Source organism: Mangifera indica, chromosome 14 (genome assembly GCF_011075055.1).
Source record: "Mangifera indica cultivar Alphonso chromosome 14, CATAS_Mindica_2.1, whole genome shotgun sequence".
NCBI lineage: Eukaryota > Viridiplantae > Streptophyta > Magnoliopsida > Sapindales > Anacardiaceae > Mangifera > Mangifera indica.
Window position 1 is genome coordinate 14,743,241 of NC_058150.1, and position 18,679 is coordinate 14,761,919.

Below are 18,679 nucleotides of genomic sequence, written 5' to 3' on the forward strand. Positions count from 1 at the left end.
GCCGCATCCTTTCAGAAATTATCGCACCTCTCAGCAATTCCCGCACCCTTTCAATAAATGCCGCACCCTTTCCATAATTGCCGCACCCTTTCAGAAACTGTCGCATCTTTTCCGTAATTGTCAGACCCTTTCAGAAGCTATTATACCCTTTCCGTAATTACCGTACTCTTTCAGAAGCTATCGCACTCTTTCCGCACAATTTCAAAAGTTGTCGCACTCTTTCCACACACTTTCAGAAGCTATCGCACCTCTTCGCACCCTTTCAGAAGTTGTCGCACTCTTTCCGCAATTACCGCACCCTTTTAAAAATTGTCACACCCTTTCCGCAATTAACGCACCCTTTCAGAAGCTATCGCACCTTTTCCGCACTCTTTTAGAAGTTGTCGCACCCTCTACGCACCCTTTCAGAAGCTGCCGCACTCTTTACGCAATTGCCGCACCCTTTAAAAAACCGCCGCACTCTTTCCATAATTGCCGCACTCTTTCAGAAGCTGTCGCACCCTTTCAGAAATTCCCGCACCCTTTCAGAAACTATTGCACCATCCACGCACCCTCTCAGAAATTCCCGCACCCGTTTCCAGAGTCCCGCACCAACACCCCTTTCCAAATTCCGAGATATCTTTGCACAACCTGAGAAGAAAACGCACCGTTTTCGATATAAAAGAATCAATTATTTTATAAAAATTAATCTTTTTCTCAATTTATTATTTTATACAAATTAATCAGCTTTTCAATTTATACATTTTATTAATTATAGATAATTTAGAAAAAAACTTAACATTTTTTATATATAACGATTATTTATTTTATAAAATATTAATTTATTTTTTAATTTATAAATTTTATTTATTATAGATAATTTAGAAAAAACCGTTATATTTTTTATATATAAGAATAAAATAATTTATAAATATTGATCTCTTTTTTAATTTATAAATTTTATTTATTTCAGGTAATTTAATATTAATGATTTTATTGAAAAGTAATGAATTAATCGGTGGAACGTAAGCGTTGCGTTTGAAAAATCAGAAGAAGGGTATTTTTGGAATGAAACAGTTGGTTTGCTTAAAAAGGTAAAACGGAGTAATTGTTGCCGAAAAAGGTTTAGACGGGGATGCGGGTGCCTATTTTAATTAATATCCCATTTAAAAACCCCGTTAAACCAAAAAACCCCATTTGCCAACTTTAAACTTTTTAAATTGGCCAAAGGACTATTTCCCACCCAAACTATGCCTTATTCTCAAAGTTCTACTCGTTAACTATGGAAATACCATTTACCCACCTATGAGCAGTTAAAATTAACGATAGTAAAGGTAAAATTGTTATTTTATATTTAATATTAAAAATAAACTTAAATATGATTTCATTTTCCCTCCTAAATTTAAAAAACTAATTTTTCTCCTTGAAGCCAAGTTTGAAAAGATCACATTCCCCTCTAGGGTTTAGTCTCTTCCTTCCGACGGTTTCTCTTCCACCGATGCCACGAAACGGTTTCTCGTCTTCATCGTCTAGGAAGACGATTTCTCTTCCCAGACGACATTTCTCGGCGTCTAATGGGTTGAAGCGGAGTTAAGGTGGGCTGTCGGTGGAAGAGAAATCGTCGAGAGGGAGAGACAGCCGACGATGGTACCAAAGAAAGTGAATGGATTTGTAAACTAAACTCTAAGGGGGAAATACGATATTTTCAAATTTGGCTTTGGGAATAAAATGTTAGTTTTTAAATTTTAAGGGTGAAAAATAAAATTAAATTTTCAGGAGTTAAGATTCTATTAAATTTAACTGGTAATGAACGGATAAACGATATTTTCATAGTTAATGGGGGAAACTTTGACAACTCAACATAGTTTTGGTGGGAAAATAGTTGTTTGGCCTTTTAAATTTTTATATCCTCCCCCATTCTCCATTTCCTTCCGTCATTCTATATCACATTTTTCCTCCCCCTTTCTCTCTTGTCATGAAACGATTGCTCCTGCACCGTCCGCCTCATCATCAAATAATTCGTTCAGACTTAGTCTCTTCCACTATGGATAGGTAAGCATTCCTTCTTTCTTTCCTCTTTTTGATTTCGGTTCAAATAGATTAGGGTCTCCGACCTTGTTTATTAATTGACTGTTTCTTTACTTTTTTTACTTAGGGAAATGTATTGGTAGATTTAGTTGTCAGAACAATGTCAGAAAATAGAATCAATCGAATCAGTACCCAGTCACAAAGTTATCTTTATTTTTTTGACTTCAATTGATTGATTAACAATGCCAAAACAGAACTATTTTTTCTTTTATCTTTTCTTTTTGGGATCAAATTATTTTAGTTTTTTTTTTTTTCACTTCAATTGATTGATCTCATACTATACCCTATTAGTAAAATCAATTGGATCGGTATCCAATCTCGGAGTGTTTCCTTTCACTTAATTTTTTTAGAGTTGATCATTATTTTTCGGTTCTGAATATTTGGTTTCACCAATCGCATTTTTTAGTTTAATCATTGAATAAGTCTGATCTCGGTGGTTTTTACAAACTGGTGAACGCTAATATTACAAATTTTTTTTTATCTTTATTTGTATTCATGATCATCTCTGCTTTCATCTCCTCATTTTCCTTGATACTGTTTCTATTGGATTTTTTTTTGGAGGTTTACATAGATTCAACCGTTGAAAAGGGAGGAGGTTTTTGTGTGTCTGACTTTTGGGATGGAGGGGTGTAAGGGTGGTTTACTGTTACTGTTATATGATTGGGGTTGATTCTGATTGCTGGATGAAAGGTTCAGTTGTGACTAAATCGGGCGTGGGGAAATGTATTAATAGATATAATTGTAAGATTATGGTGAAGGACAATTGTTTAAATGCTTGGTCTAGGGTGTGGCAGGATTCATTAAGATTTGTTTAAAGTGTTCAACAAAGAGGTTTTGAATGTTCATGGAAAATTTATTAAAAAGCATGTAGATTTTCTACCATTTGCATACAAAATTTAGGTCATTTTTTCTGACATATTGTTTATTTTTAATTACTGCATATGGTCTATTTGTATTTCTTTGGTTTTTTTTTCAAATTCTGTTCAAAATAGTTGTTCTGTTCTGAAATTTTTAATTTATTTTTTGTTATTCTTATGACCCTCTTTTTCCTAATGTTTATGTCTTAAGTATTCTTTTTGAAAATATTTCATTGGTTTTCTTCGTTTTACCCCTTGCAATACTATTGTATTGTTGATGTGTTGTGATTGGAAAGTCAGTTCATTATGGTTGGGATTCATTATTTTTTGTTCACGGTTTAATCTGTTTTCTCATACTTCATTTGGTGAAAGGGTAATTGCAAATGTACAATTCCAATATTTTTTTTAATCCTCTTGTGGATGTGGGTTGGAATTTTAATTTTTTGTTTTACTTCTGCTGGGATAAAAATTTGTTTTCCTGTACTTCACATTTGTTACCATCATAATTTGTGTTAGAAAAAGGTCAATCAATAGTCCTGTGAAATTTGTTTGTCTTGTGATTGGGAATTCAATACATTGTGGATGTGGCTTGTACATTTCAGTTGTGGTGAAGTCTATTATTTATGATCCCTTACCCTATGGATTTACCCAATTGTTCTCACTGATTCGGTAGAACCACTTCTTAAATAACTCTTAATTTTCAAAGCAATATACTATTGTTGTGCCAAAGTTATTAGATTGTGATTAGGTTTTTTCTTGTCTTATATTTTTTTCTTATTAAGTTTCTGCGATGGCTTGAATGTTGTGTTTCTGTTCTGTGGTGGACTCTTTTCTTATTCTTAAGCTGCAGCTTTGTGCAAATTTGAGGTTTTTTTTTTTTGTTCTATAGTCTGTTTAGGAGTTTGTGCTGATAACATTTTGTTTATGCAATAGTTGTAATATGTACTGATTTGGTTATTAAGTGTTTCTTTTCTTATTTTTTATTTTATTGGAAATTTTAAATTGGTGATGATAACATTGTTGACTGTAATAGAAGCTTGCATGTTGTGCCAATGTGGATTGGGTGTTGTCAAAAACATAAACCTTGGTTTTTTGTGTGTTTAAGTGTTTGATTTTTTTGCCAACTTTTTTTAATGTATAGTGACCATTTCAATTTTGTTATTAACCTGCGTTTTTTAATTTCTAGAGTGTAATGGTTTTAATTTTATGTCTTGTATTGATGGTAATGTAAGCACTGGGACTTCTAGTTATTCTTGTGGAATTTTTTGTCACAATAAGTTATATTGTTTTCATTTGTTTTTCTGTCCTACAATAAGTTATATTGGAGTTATTGAAAGTGGGTTTCCAACAAATTGGTTCCATGTTTCATTTTCCATTACATTTATGTCTTGCAGCTCTTTCTGGTTTGGGAGGCAAGGATAGGAAGGAGGGGAGGTCTTCAGATTCAATGTGAATGAGACTCCAGCCAGTTACTTGAACATTAAAAATAATCATCATCTTCAAACCAAAGTTGCTGTACTGGTATGTGATCTTATTCTGCTATTACGCTTCCAGATACTTGTTTTTTTTTTTTGTACTATTTTTATGGGTGACTCGGTACAAATTAGTGAGAGATAAGATTAAGTTTTAGAGATTTTAGGGTAGGGATGGGAAGAAAAATGGAATGGGCGGCACAAGCGAACCACATGGGAGGATTACCAAGAAAGTTAGTGTTCATGGCTGTTGGAGCATTTGCAAAGACGGTGGCCAATTTTCTCAACACCACTTATGTTCACAATGCTGATACACTAATTCGTCTTGTTCACTCTAGGCCTTGTGGGGTACCTCTCCTCACTGTTAGTAATCACATGTCCACGTCGGTCTCTTCCTTTGTTTTTGTTTTCTTTTTTAATTAATAAACCATTTTTCCATTTTCTTATTATTATTTTCATGAATGATTCGACAGCTTAGATGATCCGGTCATGTGGGGATTCAAGGGTTTTCCCACCGTGGATGCTAAGTTGGCGCGATGGGTTCTTGCTGCTGAAGATATTTGCTTCAAAAATCCTCCTTTTTCATATGTCTTCCGATTAGGCAAGTCCCGTTTTCTGATATTAGTATCTGAAGTTTGTAGTGAATTTGAACATGTTGAGTGCTTCTCCTTGCACATCTTTGTCACTGAAAATTGTAATGCTACAGGTAAATGCATACCCATCACAAGGGGTGGGGGAATTTATCAAGAACATATGAATGAAGCAATTAAGCGTTTAAGTGATGGAGAATGGGTATGCACTTATGATTGCACAATTTGTACTCCTATGATTGACTGGGTTCAATTTCTTAAGGGTTTCTTCTAATTTATACTTAAAAAATTATAATAGAAAAGGAGTGTTTTGTGATTTTTTTCATAGGTTGTTGGGTTTATTTTGGTTGATCTTGACTGACTAATCCATATATTTCCTTTTGCTTTTATCACTTTTCTTCCTTATTGGATGCTTGGTGCAAGAGGTTACATGCGGAATGCCATTCTATCCAATGTGAGTGAGATCAAGAAGAACTTTAGCTTAGTGGAACTGATATTAGAGTAGGGAATAATGTGATATTATAGTACATGATATATTATTCAATAATCAATACATTTTTTACTCTTTCTATATCATCCGTTTTCCCAGTTCTTTTTTCACTTTAAATGACTTTCAGGCTAAGAAATAGTCTCTTTTTCTCACTGAACATTGGTTGGACAGATATAATGTCTACTTTTAGTAATTTTTCATCTTGTGGCTATTTATATTTAAGTGAGAGATCGGCCAACCAAAGTTCCAAATTTACATGGAGCTGACTTTTTTTATAGTCTGTTGGTGTATATTGATATAAAAGGTTCATGTTTGTTTAATATTATGGGTTCCTCACAATGTTTAAGTTGTTTTAACAGTCTATGGATTGATTTGTTGTAGATTTTACACTTGTGATAATCTTTTTTCTTTAATCCTTTTTTGTTTGAGAATAACAAATTTGTAGCTGTTTTGAGGTTATTTTTAATTTCATATCCCTTATGGGCAGTTACATACTTTTCCTGAAGGAAAAGTGTCACAAGAAGATGCACCAATTCGGCGGTTGAAATGGGGAACTGCTAGTCTTATTGATCGTGCACCAGTTACTCCAATAGTTGTGCCAATTGTTCATCATGGTTTTCAAGAGGTAATGCTTTTTCCTTAAACTCTGTCCATTTTGATGGTTAAAAAATAATTATTAAGTTCTCTCAATCAAGGAGTGAATTTGTATAATTGCTTATGAATAATTTATCTAGAGGCATGTAGTATCAAAAGCTCTAAAATATCACTTTGGTGCATGTGTAATTATTCCTTGATTTGGTTTATTTTACACTTCATGATTTCACAGGTGATGCCTGAAAACTTTATGTTTGGTCGAAGGGCTCCATTTCCATTGTGTAATAAGCACATTAACATAGTTGTTGGGGAGCCAATAAAATTTGACCTTCCCAAAATGAGGCAGCTGGCAATTTCCAAGTCTCGTGATCCACATCTTTGTAGCATGGGATGGCCTGGCAGTGACTCTCATGGAATGGACGAAGCTGCTCGCAGATATCTTTACTCTTCCATTTCTGATAAAATTTTGACTACCATGGAGAACTTGAGAAGCTTTGGTAGGAGCATTTTGAAGTAAAAGGTTCAAAATCTTATTTATTGTAGCTCATTTTTTTGAAGTGTTAATTGTATTTTATCTGTCATTCTTGTTAGTCTATTAATAGTAGCTGATTCTCTACTTAAGTTGGTCTGAGTTAAACAGAAGGCAATCTTCTCCAGATTTGCATCTCTTAAAAACCGTTTAGAACAAGAACACATATTTTGATAAGAATTGGAGAGGGGACAAGTGCAATTTCAAAGAGCTTGAAGCACATTATTATTCTTTGGTGGAAAGAACAAGTTTAAATCCTGACATTAAGACGAAGAGCCATAGAAAAATAACGTATTCATATTTTTTTTTGTTGCTTTAGTTTAGGGATAAACAATGATCATAAAAGCCCCAATTTTGTTTTTATATAAGAGGTTTCATCTTCAAAAAGTGAGGCTGTAAGAAGTATGGTCCATTTTATATCTTTAACTGAATTGTAATTTCATTCATAACTAAATCTATTTGTGGGATTATGATCTTATTTTATAAATCCAGAATTTTTAGCTCATGAAAGCTGATGTGTGGAGTGTAGTATAGTAGTAAAATTGTTGTTGTAAGTATACGGTTTTTCCCTTTTTATGTTCCTTTTTATGTGAAGTTATGTGTATTACTGTTACAACTTTTATACGTAATTTTTGTTGTTGCCCTGATTCAGAAATAATGATATCTGTATTATTCTTGTTTAAAATTTGTCACCCTATTATATATGTTATATACGCATATTGTTATTATTAATATTTTTCAATAATTCTATGAGTATTTATTATAATAATAAATGTAATTTATTTTTAATAAATTGATATTGTATTGGGTCAGACCTGCAATGCCCAAGAAAGAGTAAACAGAACATGTTTATATAGGAGAAAAGAGAGAAAAAGAGAAAGGACAAAGTGAAAATGGGTTTTATCTAATTGATTTTAGCTTTTTGCTTGCAGTAAAACTTAGTGTTTTTTATTCAACAATTTTGTTGATTCTATAAGCATTATTACTATGATCATATTTACGGTTATAAACCAGATTATTGTCTTTTTGTTGTTTTTGTTTTTGTTTTTTTTTTGTGATTTTAGGAGGAAAAGATTGGAAGGAAGGAGAGATTTGAGCCGTAGAGTTTCTGATCTAGGAATTCAAATAAGGAAATATGGGCATATGAGATTTTTTGAATTATATTTTCATTATTTAAATTGTGTTTTTAGTACCATATGCGAAGTTGTGATCATTTTGATATTAGCTTCTATATTTTTTAATGATACTATTAGCTTCTAAACCCTAAACCTTAAATACCCAAAACCTTAACCCCAAATTAGGGTTTAGGGTATTTATGGTTAAAAGTTTCAATAACACATTAGGGTTTAGGGTCTAGAGTCTAGGGTTTAGGGTTTAAGGTATAGGGTAATAGGGTTTAGAGTTTAGAGTCTAGGATCTAGGGTTTAGGGTTTAGGGTTTCTAGGGTTTCGGGTTTCGAGTTTAGAGTTTAGAGTTTAGGGTTTAAGGTTTAAGGTTTAAGGTTTAGAGTTTAGGATTTAGGGTTTTCTTAAATTCTCAAATGATATTATTATTGAATTCCACATAAATTCTCAAATAAATCAATATAAATAATTTAGACAAGTATTATCCATATTCACGTGAGAGACAACATAACAGATAATCAAGTTTTATCTTGTGTATTAAAAAAATAATTAACTTCAATCAAATACGACAATTATTTATACTTATAAAATTTTATCAAATTATCTTTGTAATAATCTTTTATTTTTTATAATAAAAAATTATTCAAATCAGACAAACTCCAATATATATTAATATAAGAACGCAATTTAGTAAACACAATAGAACCAATCTTAATTGTTGACACAACTTAATTTGAAAACCAGCTTCTATTTCCACAAATATATCATAAAGCTAAAGTAATATACGCTCCTACATTTCCCATGTCACTAACTCATAATGCCGAAATTTAGCTTCTCTGGGCAGAAGAATAATAATGTGCTTCGAGCTCCTTGAGACTAGCCGCTGCCTCTTCTCCAATTCTAGCATAATTCGGTCTGTTTTCTCTGCAGGTTGATTAAACTCATTTGTTCTCCGTTCTACATAGTCATTAAGAGAGGCAAATCCTGAGAATATTGCAGTTTGCTTTAACTCAGAGACCAACTTAAGTAAAGAATCAGCAGCTTGAACCTGTTCTTCATTAAGTGATTAGGAGGAATGAGAAACTGAAAACAGTTAAGCTTTCAAAAAATGAATGATTATAATTATATAGTAAATAAATGTCACTTCTATGAAATGAAGACCATAACAAAACTATTTTTTTCTTTTGAAGAATTTCACATACCATCCTAAATGCACGCATCTCCATCATGAAAGCCTCTTGCGAATTTCTAACGGGTGGATCATTCACCTGCAAATAAAAGGTTCAATCAAATGAAAAAAATGAATTTTATGGATATTTCCCACCCATGCCAGGACCGATTTCTAACCACATGCAGATAATCCTCTAAAAGAAGCTAAATTTTTTTTCTTGTAAAGCAATATCAACTTTTCATTTGCATATAAAGCTTTACCCCTAAGATACATAAGCAAAATTAGAGCAAACAGATAAATTTATCTGTCCCTACTTCACCAAAGGATTCAAGACCATATTCTATTAACTGAAACATGGTCTTATCGACAATAGTTCTACAAATTTTTGAGTACTTCTTGATCATGTCACCATACATACATTCAAGAATATCTCAAGAATTAGGCTATCACATTTTTAACTGCAGCAGTATATTTATTAAAATTTAAGTGAGCCATAATGCAAGAAAGGGACGAAATTTTTTTTCTAAGCAATAGCATATCCTGGCAGCATTGACAAGTTGGCTAAAATTGTCAACAATATTGGCAATATCAGTTTCAACTCTTTGCATCAAAGTCTTCTGCTTCTGAGCTGCTGTAGGCCCACTTCCTCCTTTATTCATTGTTTTCTCTCTAAAAGGCCACCTCAATATTCACTGAAGTCAATCTGATTTCACCAAAGCCTTGGAAAAGATAATAAGCCAAAACTTATATAGAACCAACCAACACTGATACTAGCTTGAGTTTAAAATTCAGTATTTAATTTGCCATAGGAGAAAAATAATAATGCATCTTTAAGAGGGAAAGAAAGAGATAATGGGAGTATGAGATTCATGCACACCAATATTCAATTATACATACCATTTCTTTATTCACCTAAACTGGGAAGGGGTTTTATGATAACTTCATTTTATTGGAATTGAAGTTTGAGTTATTCACAGCTCTTTTGAGTTGTTTAATCTATATGGTGATCTATTTGTGATCCTTTTTGACAGAACATTTTTGGACAACTTGTTCAATATTTTGTTATTATGTTTATTCTCAAAAGAAGAAAAATTGCCCCGTACCAATTCCTGACAAGAACAAAGCAAAAACTTGATGTCACACAAAGTAAAAAGGGGTAGGAAAATTTAATATTACTATGATTTTTTTCCCATGAACAAAGTTTGAAAAGATGTTAAGACACTTGCAATTTCATATGGTGCAGATATTCACACACAGATGCATATAATGTGCTTGACTAAACTTTGTTGAGGGATAAATTATGTTCTAGAGTTCAAACAATCTAAGAGTGAAATTTAGAATGTAAAACATCATTGTTGAATATATGCACAAGCTACAATTATCTACAAAAACACATTCTACTGGAAGTAATTAAAAAAATATATAAAGTCTAAATAGAGAGCTCACATGAATGACCAAAATTGACAGTGTTATCAATTGAGAACAAAACAGTCTATTTCTTTCTCTTGGCATAAAAATATTCCTAAATTAAATACAAGATGCAGGTCTAGAAAATTATACATGTGGTCAAATAATCAGGATATTTAGTTAATTTCTCTGAATTTGATTTATATTTTTTGAAATTTCTTATTGAACTCCACAGATAAAGAAAAGAAAAGAAAGGGGTAGTAGGGGTAGTGTCATACCGAAACCATACAAAGGTAAACTAGTGAAATTTACAAAGGCTTATGGAATCAGGACCTAAAAATATTGACCTAAACATTTTTCTTTTTGAAGAATAGAAATCAATTCCCAGAATCTTTTACTGGGAATAGTCTTCCAAAACAGCCAACCACCAAAATTTAGGCCATACCTGTATTTCCTATATAAAAATCCATAACACAAATAATAGCACAAAATGCATGAACAAAAACACAAACAAACTGCATATAACCCCGAGAACACAATAAAAAAATATACTTTAAACATGAGCATAATATTAAAAAAGACAGGTTACAACTATACATTAACAGCATACTTACAACAACCCTGATTCATAAAACTAGCCCTAATGTTTTCTAACAAAATAATTGCTAAACAAAGTATCACCAAAAGATAAAAAGTAGAAGTTTATATTAAAATGATCTCCATTTGACATATGGTACTAAAGACGTAATTTAAATGATAAAAAATAATATCCTAAAATTCTCAAATGCCCATAGTTCCTTACATGAATTCCTAGATGTGAAACTCTGTACGGTTCAAAATCTCCGCTTCTTCCCTATCCTTGCCTTTTGAAATCGAAGAAAAAAAAAAAAAACAGTAGAAACACATTGATGTGGTTCATAACTAAAAATATAATCGTAGTAACAATACTTATGGAACCAACAAAATTGTTGGCTGAAAAACACTAGGCTTTACTGCGGGCAAAAATTTAAAATCAATTAGCTAAACTCACTTTAACTTTAACTTTAACCTTTCTCTTCTTCTTTCCTTTCTCCTATACAGGTTCTGTTTTTTCAGTTGAATCTTATCTTGCTTATTAAAAAGGGACTTTAGCACCATTGGTTGTTTACTCTTTTATGGGCCTCGCAGGTCTGGCCCAATTTGTATGAATTTATTAAAAATAAATTATAATTATATTGCTCCTATTATTATTGTTATTATTACGAAATTATTTGAAAATGATTAACAAGTTCAAGTCTTGACGCGAGGACTTACCAAAAATACACTTGTACTTAACATGTAACAGACACATCAAAAGGGTTGTGTTTGCCCGCGGCCCCAATCGAGCTCCTTTTTTTGTTGTACCCAGTGGGAACTTGGCATATATTGTCGCAGTCCATGGGTCAGCCCACTAGCCATGTACGCTGTGAAGTTCGGTCCATAGGTTAGTTTGGCTTGGCACGATGCTATGTATAATTTAAAAAAAAAAACTTATTAATTATTTTAAAAAATTTACTAGTATATAAGATATCCAAATAATTTACTTGAGGAATTTAAAAGTATTCATTAATATTATAAAAAATTTAAAAATAATAATAAATTTGTTACTAATTTTATGAAAAAACTAAAAGATAAAGATGAGAAATTGATATTTATTAATTATTTGTCATTATTCTTATGGTGAAAACTGAAAAATTTCATATGGAAAAACTAAAAGATATAACAAAAAAATTGAAAAAGAACTTAAAAAAATATAATTAACCAAAAAAACAATAAAAAAATTGAAAAAAAAATATAATTAACGGGTTGATTTGCCAAAAATTCGCAAGCTAGCCTGACATAATAGCTTGCGACTATGTGGATTTTGGGCTTGACACAACCCATAAGCATGGTGGGTTGCGTAATAACTGGCCTGACATGCTCCACTGTCATGTCTACATATATATGATCAGGTGCATTCGACCTAGTGATATACAATCTTTGTCATGGTTTCGGTGGTAGGGATCTACGAAGAAAACCATGATATATGTGATATCATTAAGAAATATGCATTATGTACTTCTAAGAATATTTTGAGTTAGGGTAGATATAAATTAGATTAAGCCTGAATATCTTTTGACTCAAGTTTAAATCAAACTGAGAATGATTTGGTCTGAGTTTGTCATGCCAAATTAAGAGTGAATCAAGTTCGGTTTCAATAAAAAATTATTTAGTTCGGTTTGAATTCATTGTTTAAATTAATAGTTCAAATCTGTAATTTAGTTCTATTCGAATTCATGATTCAAATTGACAATTAGAAATTTTAGCTCATTGTCGAAACAACATTGTTTCCCTCCAATAATATATAGAGTTATTGATTCAAGCCATAAATTTGAATTAAATAGAGCCATGAATTCAAACAGCCAATTTGAACTATGAATTCAAATTGATTTAAACCATGGATCCAAACAAAATCGAAACATGAATTTGAGCTATCAATTTGAGTTATGAATTCAAACCAAAATCAAGTCAAACATCTCCTAACTCGAGTTTGACTTAGTTAAAAAACGAGTCGAATCTTTTAACTTTGATTTGGCTCAAATTTCAATCAACCAAATTCGAACTGAGATGAACCAAGTCGAGCCAACTTCTAATACTAAGCCCTAATTTCTAGAATAAGAGCACATGAAGTTATCTAGTTATCATATATTCTCTATTAAGAGATCGAATTTTGTTTTTTTCTTGTTAGAAGGATCAAACTTTCAAATTTTACTATTCAAACAATGAAACTTTCATATTTTCCTAGTTAAAATGATCTAATTTTCATTATTTTTTATTGAAAGTACCAAACTAATCATTTATTTTTAAAACAAATTAAATAATCCTAAATGTATTTTTTTAGTACATTTAAGAGAATATTATTGGAAGTTTGATCAATTCTAAAGAAAAATATAAATATTTGGTTTCTTCAATAAAAAAAATCCGAAAATTCAATTCCTCAATAGTCACTAAAGCAACAACCTAGAAAAAGGATAGGCCAAAGGAGTTATTCCCTCCTAAAGATTAGTGTTTTTCCAAATTTTTATTTATCAACTTTAAAAATCTTAAACACTCATCCATCTATTAATTTTTGTAGTTAGCGTTAGAAGTAAAATCATCATTTAGCAAAATTATTTTAAAAAACTAAAAATTTATTTCATTTCTCCCCTTAAATTTAAAAATTTAATGATTCCCCTTAACCCTCACTTCAAGTTTGAAAAGTTATAATTTTTCCCCAAAGTTTTCATTTCCTCTCTCTAACAACAATCCCTTTTTTGACTGTTGACTTTTTCTTTCCCTCTTAGCTTCTCTCTCCCTCCCAGTCTCCTAGCAGTCTTTTTGTTGTCTTCATCTTAGGCGAAGATGAAATTGTCTTTGTTGGCTTGTTGTCTTCATCAAAGATGAAAACGATTATGAAGGGCAAAGGAGAGATAAGCCGACCAAAAGCGAGAACATTGATGGGTGGAGAAAAATAATACTGGCATTATGTTTAAAATTCACTATTTTGTTTGCTATAGGAGAAAAACAAATATGACAAGAACATGGAATGGGAGAATAAGATTCATGCACACCACTATTCAGACTGTTTATGCCAAATCATTGAGCAGGAAATTTAGAGCTTGGTTTCTTTTTCACTTTGGGTAGATTTATTTGATTGGTGAGTTGGTATTATCTCGATGGTTAGGAGGGATTCCATTGAGTGGTGAATTCTTAAGCTGGTGGTAAGTTTTTTGCATCATTTGATATTTATTCGAGTGGTGAGTTCTTTCTAATCCCTATTTCACAATTTGGATCATACACATTCTTGAGAAGAGAAATACGTCAATATCAATTGGAGGATTAGGTAGGAATGTTTTGACTTCAAATCACAAAGAAAACAAAAAAAAATGTGGAGCACGTACTATGTTTTTTAGGAATATTGATTTAGTCATGAATAATTCAGTGAAATAAGATTATTTCCTTGCTATGTGAAGATTTGCATGCTTGTATACTAACTAATTAAATTATATTTTTCTTCAACAAAATGATATGTATCAATAAAGTTGCATATGGAGTTACTGGAAATCATAGAAATAATAAATCTTAACATATTTAATCACTAATTGTGATTATAATATAAGCAATTCTATATAATTAAATCTAAACATTCTTTCTTTATTCTGGTTACAAATTTATCTATATGGGTTTTATATTGCACCCTTGAAGGCCCACATTAATATATAATTTTGAATATGGGCCGAAACCCATAAAAGGAGAAAAAAGACAAAAGAGTTACTGAAAGTGGGTTTCCAACAAATTGGTTTCATCTTTCATTTTCCATTACATTTATGTCTTGCGGCTCTTTCTGGTTTGGGAGGCAAGGATAGGATGGAGGGGAGGTCTTCAGATTCAATGTGAATGAGGCTCCAGCCAATTACTTGAACATTAAAAATAATCATCGTCTTCAAACTAAAGTTGTTGTACTAGTATGTGATCTTATTCTGCTATTACGCTTCCGGATACTTTTTTTTTTTTTGTACTATTTTTATGGATGACTCGGTACAAATTAGTGAGAGATAAGATTAAGTTTTAGAGATTTTAGGGTAGGGATGAGAAAAAAAATGGAATGGTCGGCACAAGCGAACCATATGGGAGGATTACCAAGAAAATTAGTGTTCATGGCTGTTGGAGCATTTGCAAAGACGGTGGCAAAATTTCTCATCACCACTTATGTTCACAATGCTGATACACTAATTTGTCTTGTTCACTCTAGGCCTTGTGGGGTACCTCTCCTCACTGTTAGTAATCACATGTCCACGTCGGTCTCTTCCTTTGTTTTTGTTTTTGTTTTCTATTTTAATTAATAAACCATTTTTCCATTTTCTTATTATTATTTTCATGAATGATTCGACAGCTTAGATGATCCGGTCATGTGGGGATTCAAGGGTTTTCCCACCATGGATGCTAAGTTGGCTCGATGGGTTCTTGCTGTTGAAGATATTTGCTTCAAAAATCCTCCTTTTCCATATGTCTTTCGATTAGGCAAGTCCCGTTTTTTGATAATAGTATCTGAAGTTTGTAGTGAATTTGAACATGATGAGTGCTTCTCCTTGCACATCTTTGTCACTGAAAATTGTAATGCTACAGTTAAATGCATACCCATCACAAAGGGTGGGGGAATTTATCAAGAACATATGAATGAAGCAATTAAGCGTTTAAGTGATGGAGAATGGGTATGCATTTATGATTGCACAATTTGTACTCCTATGATTGACTGGGCTCAATTTCTTAAGGGTTTCTTCTAATTTATACTTAAAAAATTATAATAGAAAAGGAGTGTTTTGTGATTTTTTTTCATAGGTTGTTGGGTTTATTTTGGTTGATCTTGACTGACTAATCCATATATTTCCTTTTGCTTTTATCACTTTTCTTCCTTATTGGATGCTTGGTGCAAGAGGTTACATGCGGAATGCCATTCTATCCAATGTGAGTGAGATCAAGAAGAACTTTAGCTTAGTGGAACTGATATTAGAGTAGGGAATAATGTGATATTATAGTACATGATATATTATTCAATAATCAATACATTTTTTACTCTTTCTATATCATCCGTTTTCCCAGTTATTTTTTCACTTTAAATGACTTTCAGGCTAAGAAATAGTCTCTGTTTCTCATTGAACATTGGTTGGACAGATATAATGTCTACTTTTAGTAATTTTTCATCTTGTGGCTATTTATCTTTAAGTGAGAGATCGGCCAACCAAAGTTCCAGATTTACATGGAGCTGACTTTTTTTATAGTCTGTTGGTGTATATTGATATAAAAGGTTCATGTTTGTTTAATATTATGGGTTCCCCACAATGTTTTAGTTGTTTTAACAGTCTATGGATTGATTTGTTGTAGATTTTACACTTGTGATAATTTTTTTTCTTTAATCCTTTTTTGTTTGAGAATGACAAATTTGTAGCTGTTCTGAGAAATAATGATATCTGTATTATTCTTGTTTAAAATTTGTCACCCTATTATATATGCTATATACGCATAATGTTATTATTAATATTTTTCAATAATTCTATGACTATTTATTATAATAATAAATTTAATTTATTTTTAATAAATTGATATTGTATTGGGCCAAACCTGCAAAGGCCATGAAAGAGTAAACAAAACATATTTATATAGGAGAAATGAGAGAAGAAGAGAAAAGACAAAATGAATGTTGGTTTTATCTAATTGATTTTAGCTTTTTGCTTGCAGTAAAACTTAGTGTTTTTCATTCAACAATTTTGTTGATTCCATACGCATTATTACTATGATCATATTTATGGTTATAAACCAGATTATTGCCTTTTTGCTGTTTTTGTTTCTTTTTTGTGATTTTAGGAGGAAAGAATTGGAAGGAAGGAGAGATTTGAGCCGTAGGGTTTCTGATATAGGAATTTAGATAAGGATTTATAGGCATATGAGATTTTTCAGATTATATTTTCATTATATAAATTGTGTTTTTAGTACCATATGCCAAGTTGTGATCATTTTGATATTAGGTTCTATATTTTTCAGTGATACTGTTAGCTTCTAAACCTTAAACCTTAATTTGGGGTAAGAGTATTTAGGGGTTCAATAACACATAAGAGTTTAGAATTTAGAGTTTGGGATTTAAAGTTTAGAATTTAGGGTTTGAGGTTTAAGATTTAAGATATAAGATTTAGAGTTTTAGGGTTAGAGTTTAGAGTTTTAGGATTTAGGGAGGGAGAGAGGGAAAAAACAGTTTTGAAAAATGCTTTCAATTCGGTCTGAACTGAATCCTGTAGACCGGCGCTCCGTCGATCGTTGATTGTCGTGCGTCGGCGTCATTGTTCCGTTCATTTTTTCTTGTCGGAGATATATTATTTCTGCTGCTGGTTTTCTATTTTGTCGCCATTCTCAGCCCGACTATACTGCCTGAAATTTCAACTTGCATTCTGGAGCGTCAACGCGTTTTGCATTCTGACGCGTCATCGCCACCACTTGTCCCCATCTTCATCGTCTCCCATCCACGCCATCTCGTCCAGTACGCAAGCTCATCTTCTGCGTTCATCAGCACCTAGTTTTGGTTTGTCTCTACCTTAATTTATTTGTGATTTGTTCGAATTTTATCTGGTGGATTTTGTTGCAGTTGAAGAAGCTGTGTTCATTGTTTGTTGAGAAATTTTGTTGCTTCGTTTCTAGGCTGATCAGTGGTTGGGAATTATTTAGTTGTGTGGTTTGTGTCTGTGCGCACCACCTGTTTGTTGTTTTGCTTCTGCGGCATGCGGACTAGGTGTTTGACAACTTACTTTTTAACGCCACCCAAAGTCCTTCAAATCCAGCGACTACACTTTAGTCGTCAACCTACCCAACATCACTCCAGCCAGTAAACCTTGCACAACACACCATCTCCCACCCAACTACAAAAAAAAAAAAAAAAAAAACAGGCCTGTTAACACAACATTCATCCCATCACCTACATGCAACAAAGTCATTCTTTACCATTCCTCATGGCCAGCAAGGCCTCCTCTACCCAGCTCTTCTTTCCCAACCATCCTTCACTCCCTTAAATTTGCCCACTACCTCACCCCCTACCCAACCTGTTGCCTCACCCATCACCCTACCATTAAAGCAACCTTTTTAAGGTACATCTAGGGCTGATCCTATCCGGGTTTATAGTTCAAAATCTCAATTTAATTTGGAATAAGTGAATTGTACTATTGAATGTGATATACCCAAACTTGTTATTGATGATGATATAATTGATGAGAGCACTACCCAATGGACACGGTATATTGTTGGATTCTTCCCGGGTTATGTTATGTCATACCAAACTATAAAATCTATTGTCATACGAGCATAAAAGTCATACGGCCTTGAACACGTAATGTCCTCTGATGGGTTTGTTGTGTTCAAATTCAAAGAAGAAGAGGGTGTTCATCGAGTGCTGGAAGAAGACCCTTGGATGTTTAGGGAAAAACATATGGTGCTACAACAATGGCATGCCCACACCTCCTTTAACATGAACAGAATCTCAAAAGTTCCAGTCTGGGTTCGTTTGCATGAAGTTCCCCTTCCTCTTTAGACTCAAAGAGGACTGAGTATGGTCTCAAGTGTAGTCGGCCGACCATTCTCATGTGACAAGCAAACATATGAATGCACACGTCTCTCTTATGCGTGCGTGTGTGTAGAGATTGATGCAAAGAAGACACCGTTGAAAAAATTTGAGATGCAGTGTTGTTTATCGCCGGACCCTATTGAGGTTAGAGTGGAATATGAATGAAAACCGAAAAGATGTGTTAAATGTGGTTTATTTGGCGATAATTGTCAACCAAAAGAGAAAGAGACCAAGCCCA

At 32.6% G+C, this 18,679-nt stretch overlaps 3 protein-coding genes across 7 annotated transcripts; 2 read left to right on the forward strand and 1 right to left on the reverse strand.

Annotated features, from left to right (window-relative positions):
- The first annotated feature begins 1,896 nt into the window (after window positions 1–1,896).
- Window positions 1,897–6,809, forward strand: LOC123195472 (N-acylphosphatidylethanolamine synthase-like). Of its 5 annotated transcripts, none has more exons than XM_044609186.1 (7): window positions 1,897–2,031; window positions 4,319–4,445; window positions 4,555–4,779; window positions 4,870–4,997; window positions 5,103–5,188; window positions 5,964–6,101; window positions 6,303–6,809. In XM_044609186.1, the coding sequence occupies exons 3-7, from the start codon at window positions 4,571–4,573 to the stop codon at window positions 6,585–6,587; spliced, it is 846 nt and encodes a 281-aa protein (XP_044465121.1). In that variant the 5' UTR covers window positions 1,897–2,031; window positions 4,319–4,445; window positions 4,555–4,570; the 3' UTR covers window positions 6,588–6,809. The 5 variants fall into 5 exon arrangements, with proteins under 5 accessions (XP_044465121.1, XP_044465119.1, XP_044465120.1 ...); XM_044609184.1 differs by having other exon boundaries at window positions 4,564–4,779; XM_044609185.1 differs by having other exon boundaries at window positions 4,569–4,779.
- Window positions 6,810–8,451: 1,642 nt separating this feature from the next.
- On the reverse strand, window positions 8,452–9,969 carry LOC123196932 (mediator of RNA polymerase II transcription subunit 22b-like). Its single transcript, XM_044611081.1, has 3 exons — window positions 9,434–9,969; window positions 8,926–8,991; window positions 8,452–8,771 (listed from the first exon to the last, which is right to left on the reverse strand). The coding sequence occupies exons 1-3, from the start codon at window positions 9,551–9,553 to the stop codon at window positions 8,514–8,516; spliced, it is 444 nt and encodes a 147-aa protein (XP_044467016.1). The 5' UTR covers window positions 9,554–9,969; the 3' UTR covers window positions 8,452–8,513.
- Window positions 9,970–14,655: 4,686 nt separating this feature from the next.
- Window positions 14,656–15,946, forward strand: LOC123196084 (N-acylphosphatidylethanolamine synthase-like). Its single transcript, XM_044609964.1, has 2 exons — window positions 14,656–15,135; window positions 15,232–15,946. Exons 1-2 carry the CDS (start codon window positions 14,927–14,929, stop codon window positions 15,620–15,622), a joined length of 600 nt encoding a protein of 199 aa, XP_044465899.1. The 5' UTR covers window positions 14,656–14,926; the 3' UTR covers window positions 15,623–15,946.
- Window positions 15,947–18,679: the final 2,733 nt, after the last annotated feature.

What these genes read in the sequence shown, in the direction of transcription:
- LOC123195472 (XM_044609186.1), top strand. Translation starts at nt 4,571, where the DNA reads ATGGGAAGAAAAATGGAATGGGCGGCACAAGCGAACCACATGGGAGGA. An exon ending in GTTAGTAATCACATGTCCAC is followed by an intron (nt 4,780 to 4,869) that starts GTCGGTCTCTTC and finishes ATGATTCGACAG; the next exon opens with CTTAGATGATCCGGTCATGT. An exon ending in TTCATCATGGTTTTCAAGAG is followed by an intron (nt 6,102 to 6,302) that starts GTAATGCTTTTT and finishes ATGATTTCACAG; the next exon opens with GTGATGCCTGAAAACTTTAT.
- LOC123196932 (XM_044611081.1), bottom strand. Translation starts at nt 9,553, where the DNA reads ATGAATAAAGGAGGAAGTGGGCCTACAGCAGCTCAGAAGCAGAAGACT. An exon ending in AACTTGTCAATGCTGCCAGG is followed by an intron (nt 8,992 to 9,433) that starts ATATGCTATTGC and finishes TTTTATTTGCAG; the next exon opens with GTGAATGATCCACCCGTTAG. An exon ending in AGATGCGTGCATTTAGGATG is followed by an intron (nt 8,772 to 8,925) that starts GTATGTGAAATT and finishes AATGAAGAACAG; the next exon opens with GTTCAAGCTGCTGATTCTTT.
- LOC123196084 (XM_044609964.1), top strand. Translation starts at nt 14,927, where the DNA reads ATGAGAAAAAAAATGGAATGGTCGGCACAAGCGAACCATATGGGAGGA. An exon ending in GTTAGTAATCACATGTCCAC is followed by an intron (nt 15,136 to 15,231) that starts GTCGGTCTCTTC and finishes ATGATTCGACAG; the next exon opens with CTTAGATGATCCGGTCATGT.